The sequence below is a fragment of the Nothoprocta perdicaria genome, unplaced genomic scaffold (assembly GCF_003342845.1).
Source record: "Nothoprocta perdicaria isolate Ctin4 unplaced genomic scaffold, notPer1 scaffold_6, whole genome shotgun sequence".
In the NCBI taxonomy this organism is placed as follows: Eukaryota; Metazoa; Chordata; class Aves; order Tinamiformes; family Tinamidae; genus Nothoprocta; species Nothoprocta perdicaria.
This window is the reverse complement of record NW_020455865.1, coordinates 9,096,364-9,121,603: the sequence shown is the minus strand read 5'-3', so window position 1 is coordinate 9,121,603 and position 25,240 is coordinate 9,096,364. Positions and strand designations below refer to the sequence as shown.

Below are 25,240 nucleotides of genomic sequence, written 5' to 3'. Positions count from 1 at the left end.
TGACTCCTGTTGCCCTGTGGGATTTAGCCATGGGTATTTTCCCTCGTCAGACTGAGATGCTCGGCAGCGAGTGAGGTTCCACACGTGTGCTTGGAAAATAGAAAACCCCACACACTTGTTTTTTCCTAAAGGTTGTTTTATTGTAAAACCATAAATACAACACTGACATGAAAATCCTCAAGCAACGGATGCTTTCTTACAGTTACAGTTTGTCTTCTGCCTTGGCATCAACTCTGAAAAGAATGTTGCAGAAACATGTCTCAAAGATACCTCCAAATAACTGAACTCTGGCCTGGAGCTCTCAGCTAGTTTGGAACCTAAGTGGAATTATTCCTTCTCTCTTGTGGAATATTTCCATTCAGACAGCAACAGACTTGTAAAAACAGCAACATTTAAACACCTTGATTTTTTTTTTTTTTTTAATAATCCTTTTCATTTGACGTCAGTCTAAGTTTCAAACAGCACTGAATTTAATTAGCTGTAAAAAAACAAAACAAAAACAAAACAAAAAATCCTAAAAAGAAAAAAAAAAAATCAGAAGAACTTGAGTTGGCCTCAAGCGTTCATATATCACAATGAAAATCAGCAACTCAACCCCGTGCAATATTGCTCTCTATTGAGTCATTCGATCCACACCAACAATACATGAGACTTCAAACAGGTTTTGTTTTGTTTATTAACACAGCAAGTGTGACATTAGATAACCTTTTAAATACAGTACATGGTACAGTGCGGGGCCAGCTGCCCACACATTTCCCCAATATGAAGACAAAGCCAGCGGTGGCGGTTTATAAAAATATCGTGTTGCTACAAAAGTATAAATTAATGCTACCGGTATTAAGAAATATTAAACACATAAAACTTATAAGGATTAAGAAAAATATTCATTAATACCTGTAGAAAACTCTGGCCTAAAAAAGATATTTTTTTGTATATTTTTTGTATATTTTTTTTGTATTTTTTAAGATGACATGAGATTCTTGCACTCGCAGGTAGAGACACACGCAGGTGCATCTGTGGTATTGCCTAGAACATCTGCAGCTACAGAACGTAAGGAAACGCACAAGAGTTACCGAGGGAGGGGGGCGAGGAGGGGAAGGAGAACAGCGTTTTCTTGACGAAACAACAAGAACTCAGCTCCCAACCGGAGGTCTCAAAAAAAAATGAACGTACGGACGAGGAAGAGCTTCTCTTTTCAGCCTGGCTGCAAACGGGGGCTTCCTGACGGCTGGATTTGGCGGCGTGACACTTCCTAGCTACGGAGCGGCCCGGAATGCTCCTGGCCTGGGCGACGTGTGTCCTCCGGGGCTTACAGCCTTGGCCAGGCGCCTGTCACCAATGTCTCCGTTTATCCATTACAGGTTTTGCTTTGAAATAATTAAACAAAAAAATTAAAGTCCCCCAAAGGTTAAAGGGACTTTGGAAAAACAGCTCCTAAGACTGTTGCTCCTTCCAGAACACATGCCTCCTTCCTAGAGCGGAAAGGTCCTTCTCCATAGATAGCAAGGAAAAATAAAATTAAAAAAAAAAATCCCTCCCAGCTCCCACCCTCAACATCCTGGGGAAAAAAAAATACCATCCTATCCACACGCATTGTAGAGACCACCATAAGAACTCCTAGAAGACTGAAAACGAACATTCAAGGCTGATGAGGCTGGAAGTGTCATTTTTAAGGAACTTTGGTTGCACAAAGCGAGGGTTTGACATGCCTGTACTCATCGATTCCACTGTGAAATATTCCTGTCTTAAGGCTGTGCTGCTCACTCGGGCACCAAGACACGCTGAGCGTGGTCACTGATGCTGGAGTAACGGGAAGAAAGAAAATCCTTTCAGTCAGTGGTTGACGTTGTGCACGAACGAGCCATTTATGTGGCTCATTTCAGAAGCTACTCTAAAAATTCAAACTCAGCTGCCTACAGATCATTAGCCCTAGAGGGTCTACTGGATACGCCGTTGTCTAAGTGAGCAAAACTCTGCTGTCAAGTTATAAAACAAAGGACTCTAACAGGAGTAGTAAAAACCCAACTAACCAGCCAGCCAAACAAACAAACAAATAAAAGAGAAATCCTCCAAACATTCAATATATGAAATTAAATTTTAGGGCAATACACTCTCATTGGTTTACCATTTCTGGCCTAGCATAAGCAAACTCTCCCACAGTACTAAAGAGGCATTCGAACTGGAGCTGTGCTTTTTTCATCTCCCTGTATTTCATTATTTGCCGGTTTGTTCTGTGACATGCCCACAAGCCCCAGGGAAGATGACTGCCCGTGGCACGTGGACACGTCCCATGCACCGTAAAAGGGGAGTTCTTATTGCTATAGGGCAACATCTTCAAAAGCATCTGACCAAGGACCTTAAGTTTCACCGGGTGCTTCCGGGGATGCTTCCCAAGGACTCAGCATCCCGGCTAGCACAGAAAACGCACAGCAGCAACAGCAGCAGCAAAATATTCAGCACTCTTCTCCACCCCCAGTTTCTTTCACCTTGGCAGTGCAAGGTTGGACAAGACATCTGCTCTCCGAACTGGTGTCACATCACTCCTGCCAGTCAACTAGCTCCTTCCATTGTGAAACCGGATTGAGGAACAAATCAAGTGCTAGGAAGGGTTTGGTGGTGGTGGTCAATGAGAGGATGTGGAGGAAGATGCTCTACGGACCATCCTGGACCTATCGGTTGTGGAGCAGGACTGGACTCATCCACCAGGGCAATTAAACCCTACCTCTACATCCAGTCTCTCGGTAAGCTCTGAGGCAGTGTGTTGAGCCTTACAGAGTCTGCTCCAGTTATTTGCACAGCCTGGTTTTAAATGACAGGGCTCAGAAAACATTCCCACAACAGATGATTCCTAGAACAGATTTCTCCCCAGTAAAAGATGTACCAAAATCTGTTTTTAGAGTCTTTTGTTCACTGTCATCCAATTATTCCCAAGTACTCTGTAGGGAACTCGTTCTCTCCTGTGTGTGCCGAATGCTCACAGTAGCTTCTCTCCTCCTCCTTTAGCCAGAGATTCAATTAGAGATACAGGTCCTGCCTCAATCGGAAACAGAACTACTGCTCTTTCAGCAACTTTTTGGCTGCTCTTTAACGTTCCTTTGATTTACCAGTACCTTGGTGCTTTCTAGAAATGAACCTTTCAGTACTCTCTGAGTAGCACCAGGTCTTGCTCATGCTGCTCCTGTGCAACACCACCTCCTGGCTCCCCGAGTGCAGGGTTCAGCGCGTGGAAAGGGTTCTTCACACTGGGTAAGGCCACACAGACTCCTCTGCCTCTGCAAGCACACGAAGCAGCTCCTATGCACACAAAATCTTCCACGTTATTGCAAGTAGTTAAAGAAAAAAACACAACCAATCAACCTGAGACGTCTCACTGAATACTGTAACAATGCTCAGATATCACAGCTTAGAGCTCAAGCAAAAATTTCAGAACTGTCTCTGCTCTATTTTCAGCGGCTCTTGGGCTTTGAGCATAATTGCCCAAAATTCATTTGCAAAATTCACTTAAAAGTTCCTCATTCCCTGAGCTGCTTCTGAAAGCATCCTCTGAAAACACCCAGACAGCACAGTCTAGCAAAACCAGTGCAGGTGGTTTATGTGGATGCTTATCTCAAAGGTAAATTGGTTCAACTGGTAATTAATAGACATCTGAGTTAGGCAAAGCCTAACCCATTGCAGGCTTTCAGAGAAAATTTTCTAGATTGCACTAGACATATCAAACCACATCAGTTTTCCTAGAACAGAAAATGCTTTGACAAAAAACAAGTTTGCTTCTATCTGAAACTTAACCAGTTCCAAGACACCAAGCCCATCTTGCAAGCCAGACCACTAGAGATACAGAGAGGAGACATAGGGGAAAAAAAATATGGGTTCCATGTTCTTCTCCACTAACCATCTGGGTCTCATGTTCCCACAGAGACAACCTTTGATTTTGAAGAACTCTACCTTTGTTTCCTACTTCTTGAGTTTTCTGTAACTAACAAGGATCTTCAGACAGGGCATGCCAGCCTTTCACTGTGACCAGTCCATCTTCTGCTGGTGCTTGCTCCCCATCCGAAGACTGGAACCATTCTCCAAGCAAACGGTGAACTCAGAAAAGAGGAGCCTGCAAGGTTGGCTGTGCAGCAAGCAGCAGGCAGAAAGGAATTCCTGGAGGACAGAGACATTTTATACACCCAAACACCTTTCTCAAACATCAAACAGAACAAGTGGAGGTAAATTCCCAACAGCAACTACCACAGGGAGATCCCTCTTTGAAGGACTTCTCTTCCCAGCTAAAAGGAAGCGGAATCTCACGATAACTCTTACCCTTTCCTGCCTCCAAAACAGGATGAGTAGCTCTCCTTACACGTGCTGCTCTACAGAGAGAATTTCTGCCGAGCCAAATGAAGAGTTTCTGAAATTCAGACCTTGCTACAGTATCTGCACTTCCTGAATGAAAATATGATCCCTGAAAAGGGAAGGAGAAACAAGAGCAAAAACTTTGTATGTGGAGCAGGTTCACGTGCTCCCGATGTGCTTCTGTCCTTGGAACGGACACTGAGCGTGGGGCACTCGTCATCAGACACATGTCAGCCTGTGATCTGACAGAGTACTGATAAGCACTTTTGAGCAGAATACCCTGTGACCTTAAGTAGTCTCACGAACCGCCATGTACTTTTCCATTGCCTAGACGGAGAAGGGGCTGGCCAGCCAGCTTTTCTTCTCACTGTTTTTCCAGGATACACAATTTTAGAGGTTTAGGTTTTGTTCTGCTTTTCAGCTGCTAAGTTGAGTTTCTAAGTCTTTGGGAGAATTGTGCCTAACAGATATTGCTACGTATTTGCTTGATATCCACCTTGGTGCTAGCACAACCAGAACCAATGCTGCCTTGGAGGTGGCAGTAACTCGGATGGGGGAGAGGGCCAGTCAGACCCTCTCTTTGCTCATCACAGCAAGAAAGCTCCAGATCTGACGCCGAGACCATGTGGTAAGCTAGGAAAGAGACATGACTGAAGTTAAGGGTGGTGGCAGCCTCCGTTTGTATGCTTCGGTTGTGCAGCCAAGGTCCAACTCACTGCTGTGTACAACCTGGCATTAAATGGTTGTACAAACCACTGCAGTCTGACCTCACCCTTAATTCTAGCACTTAAAAGCTGTGCTAGCTCTAACTGTCCACTTCCCTATCCTTCATGCCTTGCAGATATGGGCATGATGATAAGCTTTGGAGCTTTCTTTACAAAGGAATGCAAAGGTGTCCTGCCAGACTGACAAGGAGCTTGTGAGTGGCTCTTTGAGTCTCAGGCTAGCCTGGTAAAAGCATGTAACATGTCATTAGAAGAAAGCTACAGATCCTGTCCCCACCTCTGCCTATCTTCTGGGCAGCACAGCACACGTTCCACAGCCTCAAAAGCTATTCTTGCTTTGGATTTCTCCTTCAGTGAAGTTTTCTTGCTGCAGCATCCCTTGCTTTCTACTCAGTGGGACCTACAGCATAGCACAAATGTTTTAAAATGAGCTAAACTCTCGCCTGATATTTTTTCTTCCTCTCTGTAGTCTGAGAATTTCTGTTGCTACAAGTTTCTCCCACCCTGCAAGTGCCAAGAGACGTGTTACCCGTGTGTCCAGCTGTGCTTGCCAAGCAGGTAGCGTTTGTATGGGAGAAAATAAAACCAGCAAGAAGGGATGGCTCTACACCAAACAGGCCTGTTTGTGAAAGCCACTAGCAGAGAAATCAGACCTACACGTGACCCCCGTCCCCGCTGGCAGCTCATCCTCAGGTTCTGTTACTCCTGCAGTTGGCAGCAGGCTGGTGCGACTGTCTTTTAGAAATGGGTTAGGATGTCTACCCCCCCAAAAGGGGAATACAGGAGACCACTGGTTTTGCCCTGATGCCACTACCAGGGCTGAGAGGTGCTGCCAACCCAGCATGTGGACTCTGGCTAACAGTAGTTCTGGCCTCCCAGGCCAAAAAGGGCAAGAGTCATCTGGAGAAGACAACTGGCTGTGAAGAGCTAATCCTCACTGACCTCTGTCTAGCGAAGATCTCCAGGATCTTGTTCTTGTTTGAGCTATCAGGGCCTTTGAGGACCAAGGCACCTGAACACAAAGCCTGAGACTACCGGGTGGGTAGGGCTGCGAGCTGGCTGACCACGTTTGCCATTTCTCCTGTCTCGAGACTTGGAGCTTCTATTGCAACCAGAAACGGGCTGGTGGGACCTTGGTTTAATGTCTGTTCAACAGCAGCACTCTGCAGAAGGCCCCCAGTCTCACTACTGCGTTGTCAGCAATCAGAAAACACCCCTGCTCTGTTCAGGGCTTCAGTCTCCCTGGAGAGAGCCGAGCGTGCTGCTGTCCAGTTCATCCTCCTGAACCTCCAGCGTGGCTCTGCTGCCTCTGCGACTGCAACTTCAGAGCAAACTATTGGAAGAAGGAGAGATTACTTCAAAAATAATAATTTGCCTCAATTTGCCTCTGGGATACAAATCCCAGCGATGAAGAAAACAACAGTTTGGCACCAGAAGTTGGGAATCGTCCAAGAGGCACCAAATCTGAGAGCCTGCAGAAACCTGGCCCAGCAGCCCCCTGAAGTGTGCCCACGGGCAGCGGGCACACCTGGGCGCTGGCCCTGGCTGGCAGCAGAGCAACTGAGATGTTTTTGCTTTATGAGGATCTCTAATTGCATTTGGGGTGAGCCAGTACATGCGAATGTTGACGGGCCTGTGGCCTTCCTAGCCAGAACGATTCAACAACATAACAAGTAGTGTAATGCACTATAGGTATTAAAAAGACATTCGTGCTACTAGAGGAAACCATTCCAAATAAAATGGGAAAATACTCTTTGCACTCAATTGGGAGCACTTACATTCAAAAGGATCTTTGAGCTGATGCACTTCTCTTAAGCTTCCTTCAAACCCCAGTTTCACAAAGCTGATGATCTTTGTTCCCCTGAAAAATCATACACCTTGGTTTGTCCTTGGCCATGTGAAGGCTGTTTCGAGTGTGTGTACAGGGAAGGCTACCAAAAATTTTAGGCACAAGGGTTCTCAGCAGCAGCTGTCAGACGCCAGCACGCTCGCTGACGGCCTGCAGACACCAGTATTGCCACTGTTGCTCGCTTTGCCTGGTTTGCAGCTCTTCCACACAAGCAACTGCTGCGGTTCCCCAAAAGATGGTATTTAATCATAAAAGGGCTACTCTACGAACAAGCTTGAGAACCCCTGTTGTGCAGAATTCACAGACAAGCTAATTCACACTGGGAATTTAGAAAAGAAGTTATGCTAAAAAATTCCAAGAAATGTAGCAGATGTTTTCTGCCATGAATCATTTCATGTAATTTTAAATCAAACTTGTAATCACTCCAGCTAGCATGTTAAACTCAAAACTGGGAGTGGAGACAGAAGAGTGACTTCTCTTGTCTGGAAAATCCTTAAATGAAAAAGCTGAGAATTAAAATAAAATAAAATAAATCCTTGAAGTCTCCCTTCCTGATTTCTAAAGATACTGGTGTTCATAAAACACAGCTGCCCTGATAACATGCACTGTATGTCAAGAAGGCTGAAGACAAATGCCCTCAAGGTGTACAGTTATTCAAAGGAGCAAAGTCCAGTGCAGAACTGGTCTGTTCAATGTAGTCTGATTATCCATGGCAAGATGGCCCAGGGAACAAGAGGAAAAAGGTGGGGTGGAGGAGAAACAAAAGAAACTTCAAGTCACTTTAGATCTCAGCTGCCTGAAGACTTTAGAACATCAGCCTCCCATTGGTCTGCCCACTTGAAAACATTAGAAAGTCTGTCAAGTCCACACACTATCTATGGAAAGGAGCACGTTCCTGGCAGAGGGCTGTCTCTCTCACGTGCTCAGCTTTCCTTTCAAACTTAATTTTATATATATTTATATTTTTTTATATATATAAAAAAGCACTTGGTTTCCAGGGGCATTCATAATGAGGTCCACAGTGTTTAGAACTTAAAATTCTTTTTCTTTGTTTGGAACAGTGTTTTAAAGTTTTGTTTTAATTAAAAGACAGTCTTAAAGCATGTTGGACTTCAAAAACATGAGTTTGTTCATGTCTTCTGGACTGAGTAGCCGTCTCCTTTTGATTAAGAGAGCCTGCTCACACATATTTACACATTCACTTCTGGCACCAACAGCAGGCACTGCTAAGAGCCAAAAGGCTAGCTTGGCTAGTTTTGTATGCTTTTGGGTAACACACGACCAGTACTGAAACAGGTCAGGGGTGGTCTGGAAGAGAGGTTCTTGCAAATAATCATAGACTTCATTTTTCCCAAACCAATCCTCTTCCTGAGCTGCTGTGGCTTCCCCTGCTGCCCGCGCTTTCTTGGTTGAAGGTTCAAATTCTGTTTCTTCTGCCCAGGACTCTTTCACCTCATTGATCAACTCACAGACCTTGCCAATTATCTCTTCATGCTGGTACGGTGGGACGGGCCGCAGCTTCTGCTGGGGGTCTAAGATCATGGCTACCTTGTGGGCTGAGTGAACTTTGAAGTTCTCCTTCAGCGCTTCCAAGAAGAGGTGGCAGAGTTTGCTGACTACGCCAGCGTCATTGGCTTTGGAAGTGAACAGTTTCTCCAGTTTGACGTAGGTGGGCAGGACCAGCTGCAAGGTGGGCCGGCTCTCGTTGCTCAATTCAATCACTGCCTGCTTCACCGGAGCCAAAATGGCTGCAAGGTTGCTGAGCAGGTGCTTGTTCAGGTTTTGGATGAGATTCATCTTCTTGGCCCTGCTGTAAAACTCACAGATCTGCTCGTAGCGCTCATGGACGAGCAAGAGGGAGTCGGTCACTGAGTTCCAGCAGGGTGGGGGTGAGGTCTCTTCCAGGGAGCCAAAGGTCTCCTTCGAGAGGCCCGTGGATCCTGCCAAGTCTTCACAGACATTCAGGAGCTCGATCACTTCGTGCATATTGCGAGCCTGTAGTGTTCGCTTATTCAGCACACTCTGCACTACCGAGTTCAAGGCACAGGCCGAACACCGCAAGCACATGCCAGCCTTGGAGAACGCAGAGGAATTGACTTTGCAGTCTGTGACGTACACCGTCCTGATCTCCGACATCACAAACTCTGAGAGCACGTTCTGAACCCAGTGGTGGATAAAATCACCGTTATCTCGCATGTCCACACCTTTAATTCCCAGCACGTAGCTCTTGATGTGGTTGCCTTCCACCTGATAAGCTGTCAAGATGTAGCAGGAATCGGGACCGATGCTCTGCGAGTGGCAAGTGACACCTATGCCAAGGCAGGCGTTGCTGCCCAGGGCGCAGGTGACTTTCACCTTCACCTGGTTGTACATCCGCGGCAGGTGCTTCAGAGCCAGCGTGTTGAAATTGCCCAGGATCTCGGTGACTGAGAAGGCCCCGTAGCGAGCTCCGCTGTCCACCAGGGTCTGGGCTAGCTTGATGAACTCCTTGCCGCTCACCACGCTCAGCGCCCCCAGGTCGGTGCACATCACCCTCAGGAGCCTCTCGGCAATGTTCTGCCGCTCCTTCTCCGGGATCGCGCTGTTGCCCACCGAACCACTCGCGGATGCTGCAGCAAAAGACAAGGAGGGAGAGAAAGCACCAGGTGAGAATTGCTCCTCTGCACCAGGAGGAAGCAGGGAGCAAGTCACACAATTCTGAGACGGACCTCAGGAGATCCAGTGGTCTACACCACCCGGCAGGCAGAACATGCCCAGATGATGAAAGAGGCAATTCCAACCTGGACTTCTTTCCTAAAGTGTTTCTGGATGGAGGCACTTTCAGGGATAGGTTTTGTCCTTGCTTAGAGGACAAGGAACTTATTTGTATGCTTCTCCTGGCACGGGAACTGAAACAGAGCTCACACCTATTCAGAATTCAGCGCCTCGCCAGCAGCATCTTTGTGTTGTTCATTTAGGAACTGCCTAGGTAAGCTCAACACATGTGAGCTGCTTGCTAATCATGCCTGCTGTAGTCACAGTTCTACTCATGTACCCAGCCCAGCTGGAAGGCTGAACTCCCTCCTGCTTTTTCTAAGTTAGGCCTTGGTTTTGACCAGTTCTTTTTGCAGGAGTTGATTCCTCCACCAACTTGAATGGTGTTCAAGCACTACTTCCAAAGTCTTCCTCTGTCAACCAATGATCTCAGTTTTTGTCACTGATTTGAATGAATGAATATCATTTTTGGTCACACAAAACACCATGTTTTCTTATCACCTTTCTCCCCTGCTGGCTGCTTAGCTCCAGGCTTAGGAACTGCCTTCGCTTGGGTCTCTATTTTAATATTATCTGTGTGGAAACCTAAGTTCAGGGGAGAAGCTGGGGATAAAGCCACACATTGCCTGCCAGGCCATGAAGCAGCACGTTGTGCCTATATCACACAGTGCTAAATGGAGTCATTTCTTAACTCCAGGCTGATCTTAAATCAGAAGTCGGCTTTAACCAGGGGTTCCCAGCATTTCTGTAAGAGGAATAGGTGTTCTGCTTTGCAGGGCACCAAATGGACTAGAGATACGGGACCATATGGACTAGAGAAACCAAGTCAGGTTTCATCAGTCAGGTGAAGACACTATACAATGCCCGAGTCACTGCTTCAAGGCTGACAGGTAAGCCCGGAACAGAAGAGCAAACAGCATTACATACTATTATTGGCGTTGTTTCTTTGGAGCTGTGGTTTCCACTTTTCTTCAACAACAGCTAGAGGTGATCTGGGCTGGCTAGAGGCAATATTGTTTTCATTGTCAGCTGTGGGACAAGAGACAGGGACGTGTTAGAAGCACAAGATACTAATGCTTAAAGCACAAAGAAGGGGAAACAATATCCATCAGCTTAGCATTTACACTCATTTCCCTTCACGATATCAATCTACTCTGCTCTCTTAAGTTGTGAAGTAGTTTCAGTGAGATAACACAACACAATTAGAACCTTGAAAACCCCCTCGCCTCCCAAAGTGCACCTCAACTGACAGAGACTTTTTTCAGGCATCAGTGTCACTGATCACGAGGAGGAATAAATCACAATGTTGCTTCTGCAGCCTGTCTTGTGCCATTTGCTGGCTTCAGAAATGAAAGCAAATGCAACACTTCCATCCTTCTGTTTTTGCCCTCCTGACTCTCTGCACCGCAGCTGAATTCCCTTTTCTTCAGTGCAACTACTTCAGTTTCTAAGCTGGATTTAGCCCCCTCAAAAACTTCCCACTGTGGTGAGAGGTCCCGTCCCCTCTCAGCTTGTCCACTTCCGCCTCAGACTGGAAACAAACAAACAAAAAAAACATTTTTAGGGGAAACGAATCCAAACCTGTTCCTCCTTAAGGCTGCAAACATAGCAACTCCCTTGCTGGTCTTTGTGTTCGTGCTCCACATTCCTTGTATGTGGTGGCTAAGCACTTTGTCTGCCAGCCTTACGGGATTTTTCAGGTCAAGATCAGTAGGTTTTTTGTTTTATTCACATCTTTTCTTCGTCTGGTCCCAAGAGCTTTGCCCCCACCCTGGTGAAGTTTGCCAGTTCTGAGCATGCTTCACTACAAGATGAAATAGGCTAAGAAATAGGCTGGGAAGCAACAATAAAGTGTACAATGAAGAGAGATGGAAGAAGGAGAAATAATAAGAGATGACAAGGCTGAGCAGAGGGATGAAATTAAAAACAAGGAAGACAAAACAATTTCTTCACAGCTGGGCTCATCTCACCTAATTTTGGACATCTCCGTAGGAGGCACCTCTCCTCAAGATGGTCCCTTGTGACTCCTTTTACACTCAGTGGTGCCAAACAGAGCGTGAGTCTTTCATCTAGCCCCTCATACTCTGAACTCACCTGGAAACAGTGATCTCCTCTCCATTGATTAAGAAGGGAGTCCAAAGTGACTAGCTCAGGTGGCAACATCTACAGTCAACATTCAGTCAAATGAATCCTGCCCTGGCACTCAAGGGGGCAGAGCAGTGGGCATTAGGATGAGCAGGAGAGGGCAAAGTCACTTCTCTTTGCCCATGGCAATTACCAGGGAGAGACCGGCAAGAGTCCAGGGACAAGCAATGACATGAAGAAACTTCATTGCTCTCTTCCACACAAACAAGTCCTCTCAAACGTCAGCTGCTCTCCATTCTAGCTGTTGGGATGTTCTCAAATCCAGCTGAAGAACAGTGGCAAATCAAGACCAGAAACACAGGAAAACACAGAGCCAGAGGCCAACCAGGGAAGATCCTGGCACTGCCCAGAGGACTGAACGTGCCCAGGCAACCCAGGGTACAGGGAGGTGGTGGTTGTTTGGGGAGGACTACCATGCTCAGGACTGCAGTCAGTGTGGGGTTTGAAAGGAAAGGGACCAGCTCCAGTGCATGACAGCAAATACAGCACATCTGTTTTCCCCCAGCATTTGCTCTACAGCTTATGCCACAAGTGGCCTCAACTCCAACATCTGCAGGCAGGCAAAGCAGCAAGCTGCCCACTACATCTGTTCACTTACAGCAGTTCACTTAGGTTCAGGCCTAACAACATGAAGGCTTCCTTATCTTGGTAGGGGGGAACGGTGGGAGACACCCTCAGTTTTTCCTCCCCCCCAACACTTTATCTGTTTCACAATAATAGGGGATTAACTACGTGCAAATATCTGTTAGCATTCTATATGGCATTAATGACATTTGTGTACTTCAGTCTTATCAGGCAGCCTGTGAACTATACAGTTCCGAGAACTATACAGGCGTCTTTAATTTCTCTTCATGCCTCCAGTCCTTTAATCCAGGCTCATCCTTAGTTGTCCTTCTATTCTTTTAGCTCTGGCTTGCAGGCAAGGCACTATATGGTAGCATTCGACCTGAACAAAGTACCTTAAAGGGAGTTGAAGTTGTATACTGTACAGCATAATTACAGAACAAATTCTTTTGCTTTGTATTCTGATGTTCTATTTCTGCCTTTCAGCTTCCAATTTACATTCTAATTGCTTCTTCTCATTGTGTAGCTGCTTTATGGAGCTATAATTTCCCCTTATTATCTTTCAGCCTCCAGATTTAGCCCTCTGTGTGACAAAAGTGCCAGTACGTCCCTGCTCTTGCTCCTGCAAGCCAGCAGGGCATTCCCTGCCCTTAGTCACTTCTGAGAAGGGCTCAGTCCAATATTACTTTCAGCTGGCAAACATGAACCATTTGCCCCAACTATGCTTGAGCCGAACTGGGTTTCTGAACGCAGTAGCTGAGAGGTGTGAGACATTTCCTGAGTGTGGGCAAATGTCCTTGTGCAAACGCTGCTGCGCCGGCGGGGAGCCCTGCCCCGGCTCTGCTGAGCTCCTGTCCCGCAGACCAGAGCGGCGCTGCGCTGATGCTCAACACCGACTTCTTGGATAGCCAAATCCCCAAGTGCTACCAGGCTAAAAGGTTGCTTAATCAGGCTGCTTTGATCAAGCATGATTTCCAGAACCAGACACCCACCAAAGCTGTCTGCGGTTCTTCTGCCTCATGGTTGTGTCTTTCCCTCACCCAACAAGACCTGGAAAATAAATATGGCAGAGCTCACATGGAGCAACCTGGATTTTGGGGAAAATTGGCATTTCGCTTGGACCAAGAGGCCTGAGCACAGCATACAGGCAAGCACCCCGCACAGGAAAGGAGAGGCTGCTTATCCACCTGGGTTGCTTTGGCTCATGGGCTGGAGACCTTCAAGGAAGATACGGACGTGTTCATTGTCATTGTACCAGTGAGACACTGAGGGAAGCAGCTCAGGAGAACACAGTGATTCACCAACAGAGCAGGGAGAGGTGAGAAGATACAGCTCAAGCAGAATAACCCTGGGCAGGGGAGACGGGATGACTCCGTGATTTACGTGCATGTCTGCTAATGCTACCCACGACACATACCTGCTTCCTCCAGACCTGCTCCTTGTCCTTGGTGTAACCGAGGCGAACGGGCCTGGAGGCCCTGGGTCACTTGTAAAGCAGAGAAGGAGGAAGCTGCAGTCAGCAGCAGCCTACACTTCTCAGCAGCTCACAGCCTGCCACTGAACTGCCTTTGACACCCTTGGCTTTGGTTCCATCTTTACAGCTCCTCTTCTCAACAACGTCACTGAAGAGCAGAAACTAAAAACGTTGCATTTCTTTACTGGAAGCCAGAATAAGGGACGGGGGGCCATGACACAGCTGGGCGGCACGCAGAGGCTGCCTCCAACAGAAGGCAGGGCCAGACCCGCGAGCACAGGCTCGTGCCGCCGCCGTCCTGGCGCGAACTTCATTGCTCCTCCATGTGCATAAAGTCAATTTATTCCACGTTAACCAGCTTACACTCTAATATAATGTAAAGTCCCCAAAGATCAGCCCACAGTGTTTTATAACAAACCCTTCTAAGTGTCCATCCCTAATATTAGGAAGATGACAAATAAAGCAGCTGCCTAATGAGACATGAAACTTGCGCTGTGACCAATGAGGACTCCACTCGAGGAACCATCTTTGCAGAAGAAGAACTCGAGCAACACTTTCATAAAAACTAGGACTAAAAATAGAGCAGGAAACAAAACATGAACTGCTATTAATTCACTATCACGGAACTGAAAATACGCTTTTTCTGGAGCCACTTGTCCTTCCTTGCCACATTACTCAGGGCCTACTGATAAAGTGAATGTAAATGCAAGCACTGAATACACCCCTTAGCAGAGCCTCTGTCTGTTGTGGAATACCAGCCTGTCAAAGCTGAAATAATTTCTAAATCTGCCTCAATTTACTTTAGTTGTCATTCAAGAGAAAAAAACAGATAATTCTATTAAAATGCCAAAGAGCCTGTTTTGACATTTTTGAATATTCTGAATGCTGAGTTTGAAACAGCTTTTGTTTTGAAATCTAAAAATCTTCTCTTATATATTCAGATAGAAAACAAGAGATGGATTAGGAACAAAATAATTGTTATTCCTCAGAGTACTATTTTGTGGAGTGATTAGAATGAAAGGAACACAACTGCGGAAATTGCACCCATTTTTTTTTCAAGAACACTTCAATCCTTTGCAGATCTTGAAGAAACACAAGCACAAGAGGAGACTTGTGTGGGCAAAGGCTCTGCTGCCCTGCAAGGCTGTTTTGCTCTCTTTGCCTCTATGAGAACTATCCTTTCTGCAGGGGGAGGGATAGTATTTGCTGTCAAAGTGAGTGATCCATGAATACTTATGAAAGGAGTGGTACCTTGGGCCAAAGGGTAGTTTGACGTGCTCCATGCTAGCGTGGCACATGTTTTTCTGCTCTTTCTATGCAAAGGAATAAAATATATGGCACACTCTGAGCCTTGCACCACCGCAGCCACTGCAGTGCTCCAGTGCTCCAGGCTTTGAGCATCTTTCCTCCTTTTTTCCTGCAGGTGAAATTACTGGGGCTTGGGGAAACCGTGAGCACGGGAAGCTCTATTGACACACAACGGGGTCAACGTCAGGCAGCAGCGCAGAATTTAATTCTCCGCTCTAAGCGAGTCCAAGTGCCCAGCTTACCTGCGTGGGACTGCATGTGCTCCAGGAGATTGTTATAAAACTGGAACTGGATTCCACAAGCTCCACAGGTGTAAGGTTCTGTTTGGGAGAAATCAGTTCAGAAGAATTACACAGAGTATGCAGGGAAGCAGCACATGTGCAGACCTGAGTTTGTACAGCAGCTGTGCGGTGTGTCAGGGCCGGGCCATGGCACCTTGGCCAACGTGGGCACTTTGCAGCGTGTTCTTAGAGCCCTGCTGGGGTTCAGGCTGGGCCCGGGGAGGTGCTGGGGCTCGTGTCGCTCCCTGAGCTCGGTCAGGCACGTAGGCACGTGCTTCACGTGGCTCCCCTGAGCGGGTCTTAGATGCCCACACGCTAAGGTGAAGCACCTGCAGGTGCATCTCTACGAGTGGGACTGCAGTCAACTCCCGACTCGAGAGGCCACGAGCTGAGCAGCGGCAGGGTGTGCTGGCCCTGCCTGCTGCAGGTGCTTTAAGCACATTCCTGTTCTCTTTAAGCCTCAACACAAAGTAACGGGAGTTCATTTTATATCCAGTTCTGTCAAGTCTCAGCCTCTGGTGTAAGACAGGGAGCACCGGGCTGTGAAAAGCCCTTTCGCTTGGAAAGCAGGAGAAAGCAGGAGAAAGCACACAAAGATGTGTCCTGTGGGGAGGTCGGTGACCTTTCTGTGGCTGTCACCGAGTGCTGGGGCAGGTGAGCGCTGCTGGGCTTGGCATTAGCAGCTTTCCTGGGTAAGCAAAGAAGCACAGAAACCAGAGCTGTGCCACGGGGCCAAGAGCAGAGCAGGAGAGCCGCGTTGCCAGAGCCGAACAGACGAGCGGCAGCCATGGAAGGGCTGCTGTACGACTCCCGTGGAAGCCGCACGACACGCTTAGATCTCGTGTGCTGAGTAGACTGAAAAACCTTTTCTTTTTTTTTTTTGTTCTCCCACTATCGACCTCATAGTTTGTGTCTGCTCGGTTTGAACGGCCGGAGCCGAGGGTTTTGGCTGGCACCAGATGCTGTGCAGGGACACCTGGACACTGGAGCCTCCTCCGTTCCCTGCAGGGATGCCAGCACGCTGCCACCGCGTGTGGGTGCCCCCGGCTTTGCAGGAGCGCAGGGGACAAAGGTGGGCATACGGCACATAAGCCATTTTACACGGAAAGGCCCAGCACACACAGAGCAATTCTTGATGCTACAGTATACCAGAAATCTGTATTTATGTTTTAAGGGGAAAAGTGTAAATTCTGTATCAAAGAAACATACGAAATCTATTGTTCATATGCAAAAGTGCAAGTACCCAGCGTGCAAGAGCCAAAACACAGGAAAGCACAAGCCTGACTGCTGTAACCTATGAGATGTCAGCAGCAGCAAGCAAAGAGCAGAATTTATCAGATGGCCACAGGAAATTGAGGGGAAAAACATAAATAGCGCTAGAATAGCCCCCCTAAGATGTACTTATATACCATAAGGTCAGACACTTTGCTGTGACTTTCCCCTAAAATCTACAGCTCTTGGAAATGATGACCCCAATTCCAACCGAAGGGGCTCTGTTCAATGCTTTAATTAACTTAAATTACTCTCTCGTGAGGCTACTGTTACATGTTGGTTCTGGTGACGAAAACTGGAAATGCCGTAATAGGGAACTGAGGCCCTAGAGAAAAGCAAGAGATTTGGTGGCTGCAGGGATTTCAGGAGGGGAGGGATGAGCATCTGGACTGGTTATTTTTGTTGAAATCATCAGTAGGGAAAAAGTGGTGGTAAAATGCTGTAAGAGACAAGATTCCTGCTCTGTTCAGAGCAAGACTGAATACAGTTGTTATTTTATTGTTTAGACTCCTTCTGTAATTACCGGAAAGGAACAGACCCCAAAGAGGTGGAAATCACCACTTTTAGCAAGTATTTCACTACAGCAAGTGTTACAGACACACTCATTTCTCACTGCTGTTATACGAAGGGAGTCTAGACTGCTCATTTGGATGAAGAGGGCTCAAACCAAGTGAGATAAAACCCGTTCAGTGTCAAAATGAGCCTTTGATTCATGGACCCTGAGGAAGGCCCCTCCAAAGAGCTGCCGAAGCCTGACATGCCCGGTGCTCGCAGCCAGGGCTGTTTCGGGGTACCAGTCCCTGCAGTGCCCATGGGCAGCCCGGCTCCCTGGGCACCTCCAGCTCCCAGTGTGCCATTTAACGCCAACGGGGGCACAGCAGGAAGGACCCAGCACTGTATCCTTCACTGCTAGTGTCCAAGGATGCTCCTCTCTCCTCCCAGACACGCACACAAGCCCCGTGATTCTCCTAAACACACATTTCCAAGAAGCCACCCGCACAACCCTCATCCAGCCACACTTAGAGGACATTCCTCCGGGAAGTGCAATCACTCACACACATCCAACAGTCTCCACGTGGTGTTTTTCTCACATTTATAGTAAAACAGAAGAGGAAAAAATGTCCTCGCTGTTCCCTCTGAGTACATTCTGTCTCACCGAGCTGCTTCATCCTCCTCCAGTTTTCTTTGCAGCTATTCTGCTGTCATAAAGCCCTCCCTCCTTCCTTTGAGCCTCTCTCCTTGCCTGTCTCCCCTGCACTCCTTTTCATCCATCTCTGCAGGGCTCTCTGCATCTCCATCCATCACGTTGGGACCACCATGGCTTCCACAGCCCTTTGCCTCTATGAAACTCTTCCCTGTGCCGCTATGACATCCCGTGTGTGCTCCCGTAGAAGGTCTCTTATGAGGAGTCTTTTCAGAAGAAGCCTGTGAATTTTCAACCTATTTCTGAAAGTTCCTCTTCTGCTTGGCTATGGAAACATGCAAAAAATCTCAAGCGAAAAGTGCACTTGAAAGCTAATTTCTCATTCCAAAGAAGCTTCAACATTTCCTAAATATTTGCTCCCAATATTTCCACGACAAATATTCAAAGTCTATGGTTTGCCACAAAAATAAAATAAGTTAGGTTAAAATCAGGGTAATATTTAAATTCATCAAACAAATCAAAAGCAATGCTTGGGGCAGAGTCTTTTTGAGAATGAACTAACTTTATTCCCCATGGCTTTCTTGACCCTCACACCTTTCAGATTCCAACCTCTACTCCCTCATGCTCCCCACTGCAGAGAGCTAGGAATAGTTAGGCCAAGTTGGAAAGGGAGGCAGCCAGAGCTAGAAGGAGGAGGAAGATGGGTCTGGAAGGTGGAGAGGAAGAAGGGGAGCTCTGCATTGGAAGTCAGGCACAACTGGAGGAGAACTGCTCCATGAGGCTTGCACCCCCAGCAAGCAAATCCTCCCTCCATTCGATTTCTGCTTGTGACTCACAGGTGGAAGTAACCGGAAACCTCTTTGACAAGAAATGTTCTCAAAACTTCTCCCCCTTGGAGCGTAGCCCCTTCCGTGCGCTGCGGGGCCTCTGCTCTCCTCTCCTCCCGAGGGACTCGCAGCTCTCCTCCTCCTCGCTCTGCCTCAGTTTTACAGCATCCCAAGGTCCGTTCTCCAGCAAGTGGTTTGAACTCAGCCAGGTGCCCACAGATTCCCCCCCAGGGCAGCAGTCCAGGCTCAGCCTGCTTAAGACCAACGCGCTCTCTGGAGAGATTTAAGCCAATCTCTCTCCTAGGCAACGGAATAAAATGCTTGGGCAAAAAAGGGTGTTTTGAGGCGCAGGCAACGTGTGCACATGCTGCCCTGCTTGTAGGGCGCCCTGACGCCGTCCTGGGCAGCGCTGAGCCCAGCTTGCGCAGAGCAGCGCTCCTCCTCCTCCTGCTCCTGCTCCTCCTCCTCTTCCTCCTCCTCCTCCTCCTCCTCCTCCTCCTCCTCCTCGCAGGACGTTTCTTTTCAATGTGCCATGGCTTTTCTGATCTGCTCGTTCGTGGGCTTCTCCTGCCCCACCATTGCTCTTACAATAAATGTTAGTTAAAACATATGAGGGAAGAAATGTCAGTTCTCCAATTGCAGCAGTAGAGCTGTAATCAGTTCTCTCCTCTGTAATAACCCTTCAAATTGGCTAAGTTAAGCATTCACATCTCCATCTGAGAGGGCCACGCGCTGTGGCAGAAACAACAGCCTCCCCTTTGAACGGGAGATGAAAGGGCAGCCACTGCCCTGATGTGCTCAGACAGGCTCCTGGATCCATCCTGGAGCCAGGGGCCTTTTACCCACGCCAGGTGCTGCCACCCTCCCAGCCGGGTCCCTTGGCACGAGCCCGGGGTGTTCCTCCTCCTCCTGCAGTTCCCCGCTGCCCGCTCCATTCCCATTCCCACAGGCAGCGGGCAGCTTCTGTAAGCATGTGCTGCCAGCTGTGCTCCAGCTGTGCCCTCGCCTTGCCCAGCAGACAGGCTGCGGCACAGTGCTAAGAACAGCCCCCAGGAGCTGCCCCGGGCTCCTCTAGGGTGCTGGGTGACACCGAGGGCACACAGCACCCAGGGCACGCAGGCACCCAGGGGAACAAGCTCTGGCCACCTCCCCAGCAGCGCCGGGCAGCCTCCCCTCTCCGCCTCCCAAACTGTGCGTGCCGGGAGGGCAGAGCGGGATGGCAGAGCGGGAGGATACACCAGGACGGCACCAGCCTGGGCCCAAGGGGCTTGTCCCGCAAAGGGAGTTCAGGAAACCCTACCCGGAAAGGCTGCGCCTGAGCCGCCCCTCCGCACCCGGCCCCAATCCCAGCTGCACCGTAACTCGCAGCATCCTCACGGGGCTGCTGCACTCAGACCTGACTACCGTCATCGGTGCTAGGGCTAAAAAAACAATGAAAATTCCCCCAAAAGCTGGAGCTGGGCAGGACCTGCCAGCCCCCAGCCAGGGAGCTCCAGGTGAGAGGGTGGCAGCCGCGACTCGGCACAGCCACAGGTCTGTGTCCCCCTGCCCTGCTCTCGGGGGGTGTTGCTCATCTCTGAGGTGCTGCAATGACACCCAGTCCCTAGCACGGCATTCCAGCACAGCTCGGGATGGTGCAGAGCACGAGACCGCAGGGCTGCCCACGCTCCCACGGACACCTCTGCGGGCACCGGGCATCTCCTGCCCTCCGTGCTCTGCCCGTCCTCACATTAGCAGGAAACACTTGCAGAAGCACAAGGGAAATAGGCTCCGAGTGTTCACAAAAGAGTAGGCAGATCATGAACTGCAGCCTCAGAGAGCCCAGACTGGCCCACCAGCCCTGCTGTCTCCTTGGCTCTGTTCCTGCTGCGTGTTCGGGAGCTTTCTGCAAGACATCAAGCTTGGAGCCCAAGTTTGGCAGCAGAAAGTCTGTTTGCAGCATGGCACATGCTGCGTGGGCCCTGGCTGTCCTCACGCCACCGGAGGAGGTGCTCAGTGCTCAACGAGGAACACGGCAGCTGCCCGGCGCCTACGTGGCCCCCGTTGCCACCTCCCAGGACCTGCTTGAGACGCCCGGTTCCAACAGGAGCAACCTTGGAGATCTCTGTCATCACCCAGAGCCCCGCGTGGGGCTATGCCAGGACACGACTGGGAGCAGCCCAAGGCAGGGCAGGCAGAGCCCTGCTGCTCTCCGACAGTCCTCCCCAAGGGGACAACGCTGCTCTCCCACAGGTGGGTCCCACTGCCCCGAGCCTGGAGCCTAACTCCCTAGAGCTCCCATTGCAAAATGCTTGGAAAATTGGAACGAGCAGAATATCACCCCAAACACATGCTGTCTTCCAGCAGGAAAGGGATGCTCCACGGTCAGCACACCTCAGCAGGGTCTGACTCTCATTTCTGAGCTGTCAGCAGTGCCAGGGGGCTGCGACCACCAAGCTCAGGGTGTTTCCAACAAACTCAGGAGTTCAGTTAGAAACTCAGGCACTGAAGCACCCCCAGGCAAGGGCATTTCCCTCCCCTACCCCGTGCTGCAGGGCTTTCCTCTCCTAAATCCAGAGGATACACTGGATGCTGGCTGAGAAGCACCAAACTACTCCTTCCCCCTGTTCTCACCCGTCCCCGCTCTGAACCAGGCTTGGGTCACCCTGGTTATTGGCCAAGTGCTCTCCAAAGCCAGTGCAGAACCTCAGAGCAGCAGCAGCTGTTGAATCCCCTTGGATCTCTGGAGCCACATGGAGCTACCACTCGCAGGCAGTTGCACAGCTTAAAGCACCTTTTCCCTGGGGCTCTTATTTGACAGTTTTATGAGTGCTCTTGGTCTATGTATCTGCAGTGAACAATGCTCCAGAGGAAGACAGCAGGCTGCGTGAGCCAAGACTGAGGAGAAAAAAACAAAAAGCAGCATTTGTGCTGAGGTTAAATAAATCACCCTAATTCTCACGTTAACGCATGTTGCCACATCTAAGCCAGCGAAAAAGAGCAGAACTCAGTTCAGGGCCAAGAGTGAACATGAGTCAAGGGCTCTTAATAGAAAGTGTCCTGCCATTTAGCAGAAAACGCCCCGAGGCTGCTGGGTGCAAGTTAAATCCAGCAGCCAACGAACACTCAGTGCCTGTGCAGGGAGGCACAGGCCCAGTCGGGCTCCTCCACAGACAGTACCCACATTTCAGCACTTCTGTCCACATTCTGATGCAAAGCAAACACAGAAACGCTGTCGGGAAAGCCTCTTGTGGCTTTCTCCCATTTCCATGAGCTAGGAGCACTCTATCTTCCCACACCCCTGGCTCAAACCCATGAAAAGACACAGCCCAAAGCAGCAGCAGTCTCCTGGAAAGTGCCACCATGCACCCAAACTGTGAAATTTTCTTGAAAGCAGAACTTGTGTCATTCCCACCAATCCCAGACAGTAAAAGGTGCTATGGAGCACCCTTCAAAAAACGGAGGCCCAAATGCACAGTTCTCAGATTTGCTGGCACTGAATTTGACTTCTGTTCCAATGTGAGCATTCATCTTCTGAACGAAATCCTAACTCATTTTTCAGATTTGCAAATGGGAAAAGAACAAGTGTCTTCTCCTTGTCAGGGCACAGCGTCCCGGAGCATCCAGGCACTCAGGGCTGGTTCATGCCAAGCAATAGAAGGTGCGCTCGGAACACGCAGCACCCCCAAAACACACACACGAGCCGAGCAGGAGCAAAACGCACAGGAAGAAAAGGGAGGACGCTCCACCTACTAGAAACATCAGGGAGATGAACAGACGTTGAGTGGGGACCACCTGCCTCGGCCATGAAGAACCTGCTCCGGTGCCTTTGCTTAGCCCATGCGCTGGGCTCCCGTTTCTCATGGCCAGGCTTAGGCCAAAGGGACTGACCTTTGGGAAGCTGTTCAGCGAGTTCAGCCACCAGAACGAGTTTTTGCTTATGCAAGGGCAAGTCAAACACGGGTTTCCAGTCTTCAAAACGTGGTATTACAGGTATTATTGGCATCGTTCACAAAACTGAGCTCCCAAGAGGCTGCGAGTCCAAGGGGGTTAGCAGTCATATACAGCATTGAAACACCCTGAAGGGTTTTTGTCACCTTTTAATCTGAACCTGGGGCTACAGAAGTGAGGCATTTTATTCTTTGTCATCTGAACTCATAATGAAAAGCATTTTTTTCACGGAAAATGCTGCCAGGGCAGCCAGCAAGGCTCAGGGTGGCAGTCGCCGCCTTTGCGTGCCACAGACATCCACTGCACTTTGTAAAAGCGGGAGGGGATTTGAAATCAGAGAATTTGTGGTCTCTGCAAAAACGAATGACGCTGCAGTCCTGAGCGTGGCAGAGCCCTTGCTGCCCGCTCCACGGCTCTGCCCACACGCTCCCTCATCCTCCTGCTCACTCTGTTCCCAGGTTTCACAGTGGCAGGACGAGGCTGCCCATCTGCTGCAAATTACTCAGCATCCAGCTGCGGATTTTCTCTCGGCATCTCGGTTAAGTTTCTCACGAGTGGGAAAGTGCTTCTTTCCTTCCCATTTGCAAACGTCTGGAGGATGTTTTTCTGACACAGCCGCTGTGCTAGAGCAGCGGGAGCAGTCACGTGGCGAGGGCCAGGAAGAGAAACGCTGCGGGCCGCGGGAGGAGCCCTTCGCCAAGGCTCGAGCTGCAGCCTGGACGCAAATTCCCAGCTCCGTCGTGCACCTTCTGCCGACTCCCTGTGCGCCTGGGAGGCTTGCAAGGCAACCAGGGTGTTGTTGACTCGCTGCATGAGGTGTCCATGGAAATGGTACGTGTTCCTAAGCAGTACATGTTACTTCAGGGTGAGAATACGTATTTTCTATCAACACAGAGAACTGCTGCAAATGGTCTTATCTTTGAGATGTGCCCAAAAGGAATGGAAGCCCTGGGCTCTCAGCTGGCCTTTGGTCAACGCTCAGGGGCTATTTGCACTGCAGGTCCTAGTGCCCTGGTCAGAAGTGGCCAATCTCAGCACCTCAGATTGTCCCGCGCCGCTTCCTGCAGCCGCGAGGGAGATCCCTGAGCGTCAAACCCAGGGGCAGGGGAAGAACCCATGACTGCTTATCATTCAGCCATCAATTCCACGCATTTATGGAACGATCCCAGGTGCAGAGTTCCAAACTGAAAGAGGCTGTCAGGGCAGACAAGCCTGTCGTGGTTTGTTTGGGCAGAAAACAGGCACTTTGTGGTCAAGCATGATGAGACTTTGCCCTAAATGCTTCCAAAGAGGGCTGAGCTGGCAGGGCCAGCTGCTAATGAACGGGCAAGAAAGCAAGGATGATGCTAGGCAGACACGGACAGACAGTGCCAAGGCAAAAGTTATGCGGGGAAGCAGGACACAGAAAGCTGCCGATTGCTTAAAACATCTGTATTACCTGCTGAGGCACCACAAGAGCCATTTACAGCTGGTGGAGTCTGCATCTGGAAGATCATCTTATGGAGAGCATACTCCATATGCCCTCTCACAAGGAATTTTACCAAAAGCCACTATTAACTGTGGAAAAATAATCTGTTCAACAAGACAAGCCTGGAAGAGCTTAAACAGACATGGTACCAGAAATGAAGAGTTCATCCAGGAAAGCTTGATCCCAAGTGAGTGCCTGGTGGACCCAGTGTGGCATTTTCATACGATGGAGCAAAGAAGTCCTTAAAAAAAGTGCAGTTCCATATACACATAACTGGGTTGTCCTATAGCACTGATAGTTTAGTTAAGGCTGCGTGGGAGCTCCCCTAAGGACGAACTTTCCCTTCCTCACTCCTCATACTCCTCCATTAGCAGGCTTGGGTCTGCTGACATAATCAATGCCTTGAGCATTAGAGTCACACTTACTCATCACCAAAGTTTATACCTCAAAAGTCACGTATCTTCCCAAGAGGAAATCCAATCGGACAGACTATATAATCACTGAACTACAGAGGAAGACCGTAAGAGGATGTACGGTCAACAGCAGGAGATCCCAGTGTGACTAACACACCTGGCTGCCTCCACCTTTATGTGGACCATGATTTCCTGCATTTTCAGTAAAAACTTACTTTTTTGGCTGCCTGGCAGCTGGAGAACCGGAACATTTTCACTCTGCAGCAGGAACATCCATCTGCTCACGCCCATTAGCAAACCAGCACATGGGTAACAGTCCCAACACGTAGTTTCCTTCGCCCTCAAAGCCAGGCACCAACTCCTGCTCAGCGTCCTGACCTTTTCATCTCGGTCCCGTTATGGGACTTGGCATCAGGACACGGTAAGGAACTAAACTGCTGTCACTGCAATGGAAGTGGCACAGGGGGCTCAAGCTGTGTCTGCTTCCATCGGCACCCAGTGTGGCCTTAGAAAACATTTAAACCGTGAGTTTAACGCTGATTTGCACTATGCATTTTTGCCATTTGTGATAAACTAAAGGTCCATTCTGCTCAGCTGTCAAGCACAAAACACTTCCTATTTAAGGGATTACACAGGTTAATATTGTTTTTTCCTGTGTTAAGTGGAGAATGAGACAGTTCCTTCTGCTTCAAATAGTGGCATATTGCAGCTGCATGGTAAGCAGTAGCCAAGATGCATATAGAGCACA

The 25,240-nt window shown here is 48.9% G+C and overlaps 1 protein-coding gene and 1 long non-coding RNA gene across 5 annotated transcripts in view; both read right to left on the bottom strand.

The window, feature by feature from the left end:
• Positions 1-361: 361 nt before the first annotated feature.
• On the bottom strand, positions 362-7,264 carry LOC112955900. The gene is made up of 2 exons (XR_003250959.1): positions 4,306-7,264; positions 362-4,146 (listed from the first exon to the last, which is right to left on the bottom strand). It is a non-coding gene; the product is annotated as an uncharacterized LOC112955900 (long non-coding RNA).
• Positions 7,265-7,361: 97 nt separating this feature from the next.
• ZNF618 (zinc finger protein 618) overlaps positions 7,362-25,240 on the bottom strand; it is a 118,202-nt gene continuing 100,323 nt past the window's right edge. For 3 of the 4 annotated variants that reach the window (XM_026049520.1, XM_026049517.1, XM_026049518.1), the window contains 3 exons: positions 15,400-15,477; positions 10,594-10,695; positions 7,362-9,521 (listed from right to left, as the gene is read on the bottom strand). In XM_026049520.1, the coding sequence (XP_025905305.1) occupies positions 8,008-9,521; positions 10,594-10,695; positions 15,400-15,477 (1,694 nt within the window). In that variant the 3' untranslated portion in view covers positions 7,362-8,007. The remainder of the gene's footprint in view (positions 9,522-10,593; positions 10,696-15,399; positions 15,478-25,240) is intronic. The other variant, XM_026049519.1, reaches the window with a different exon arrangement.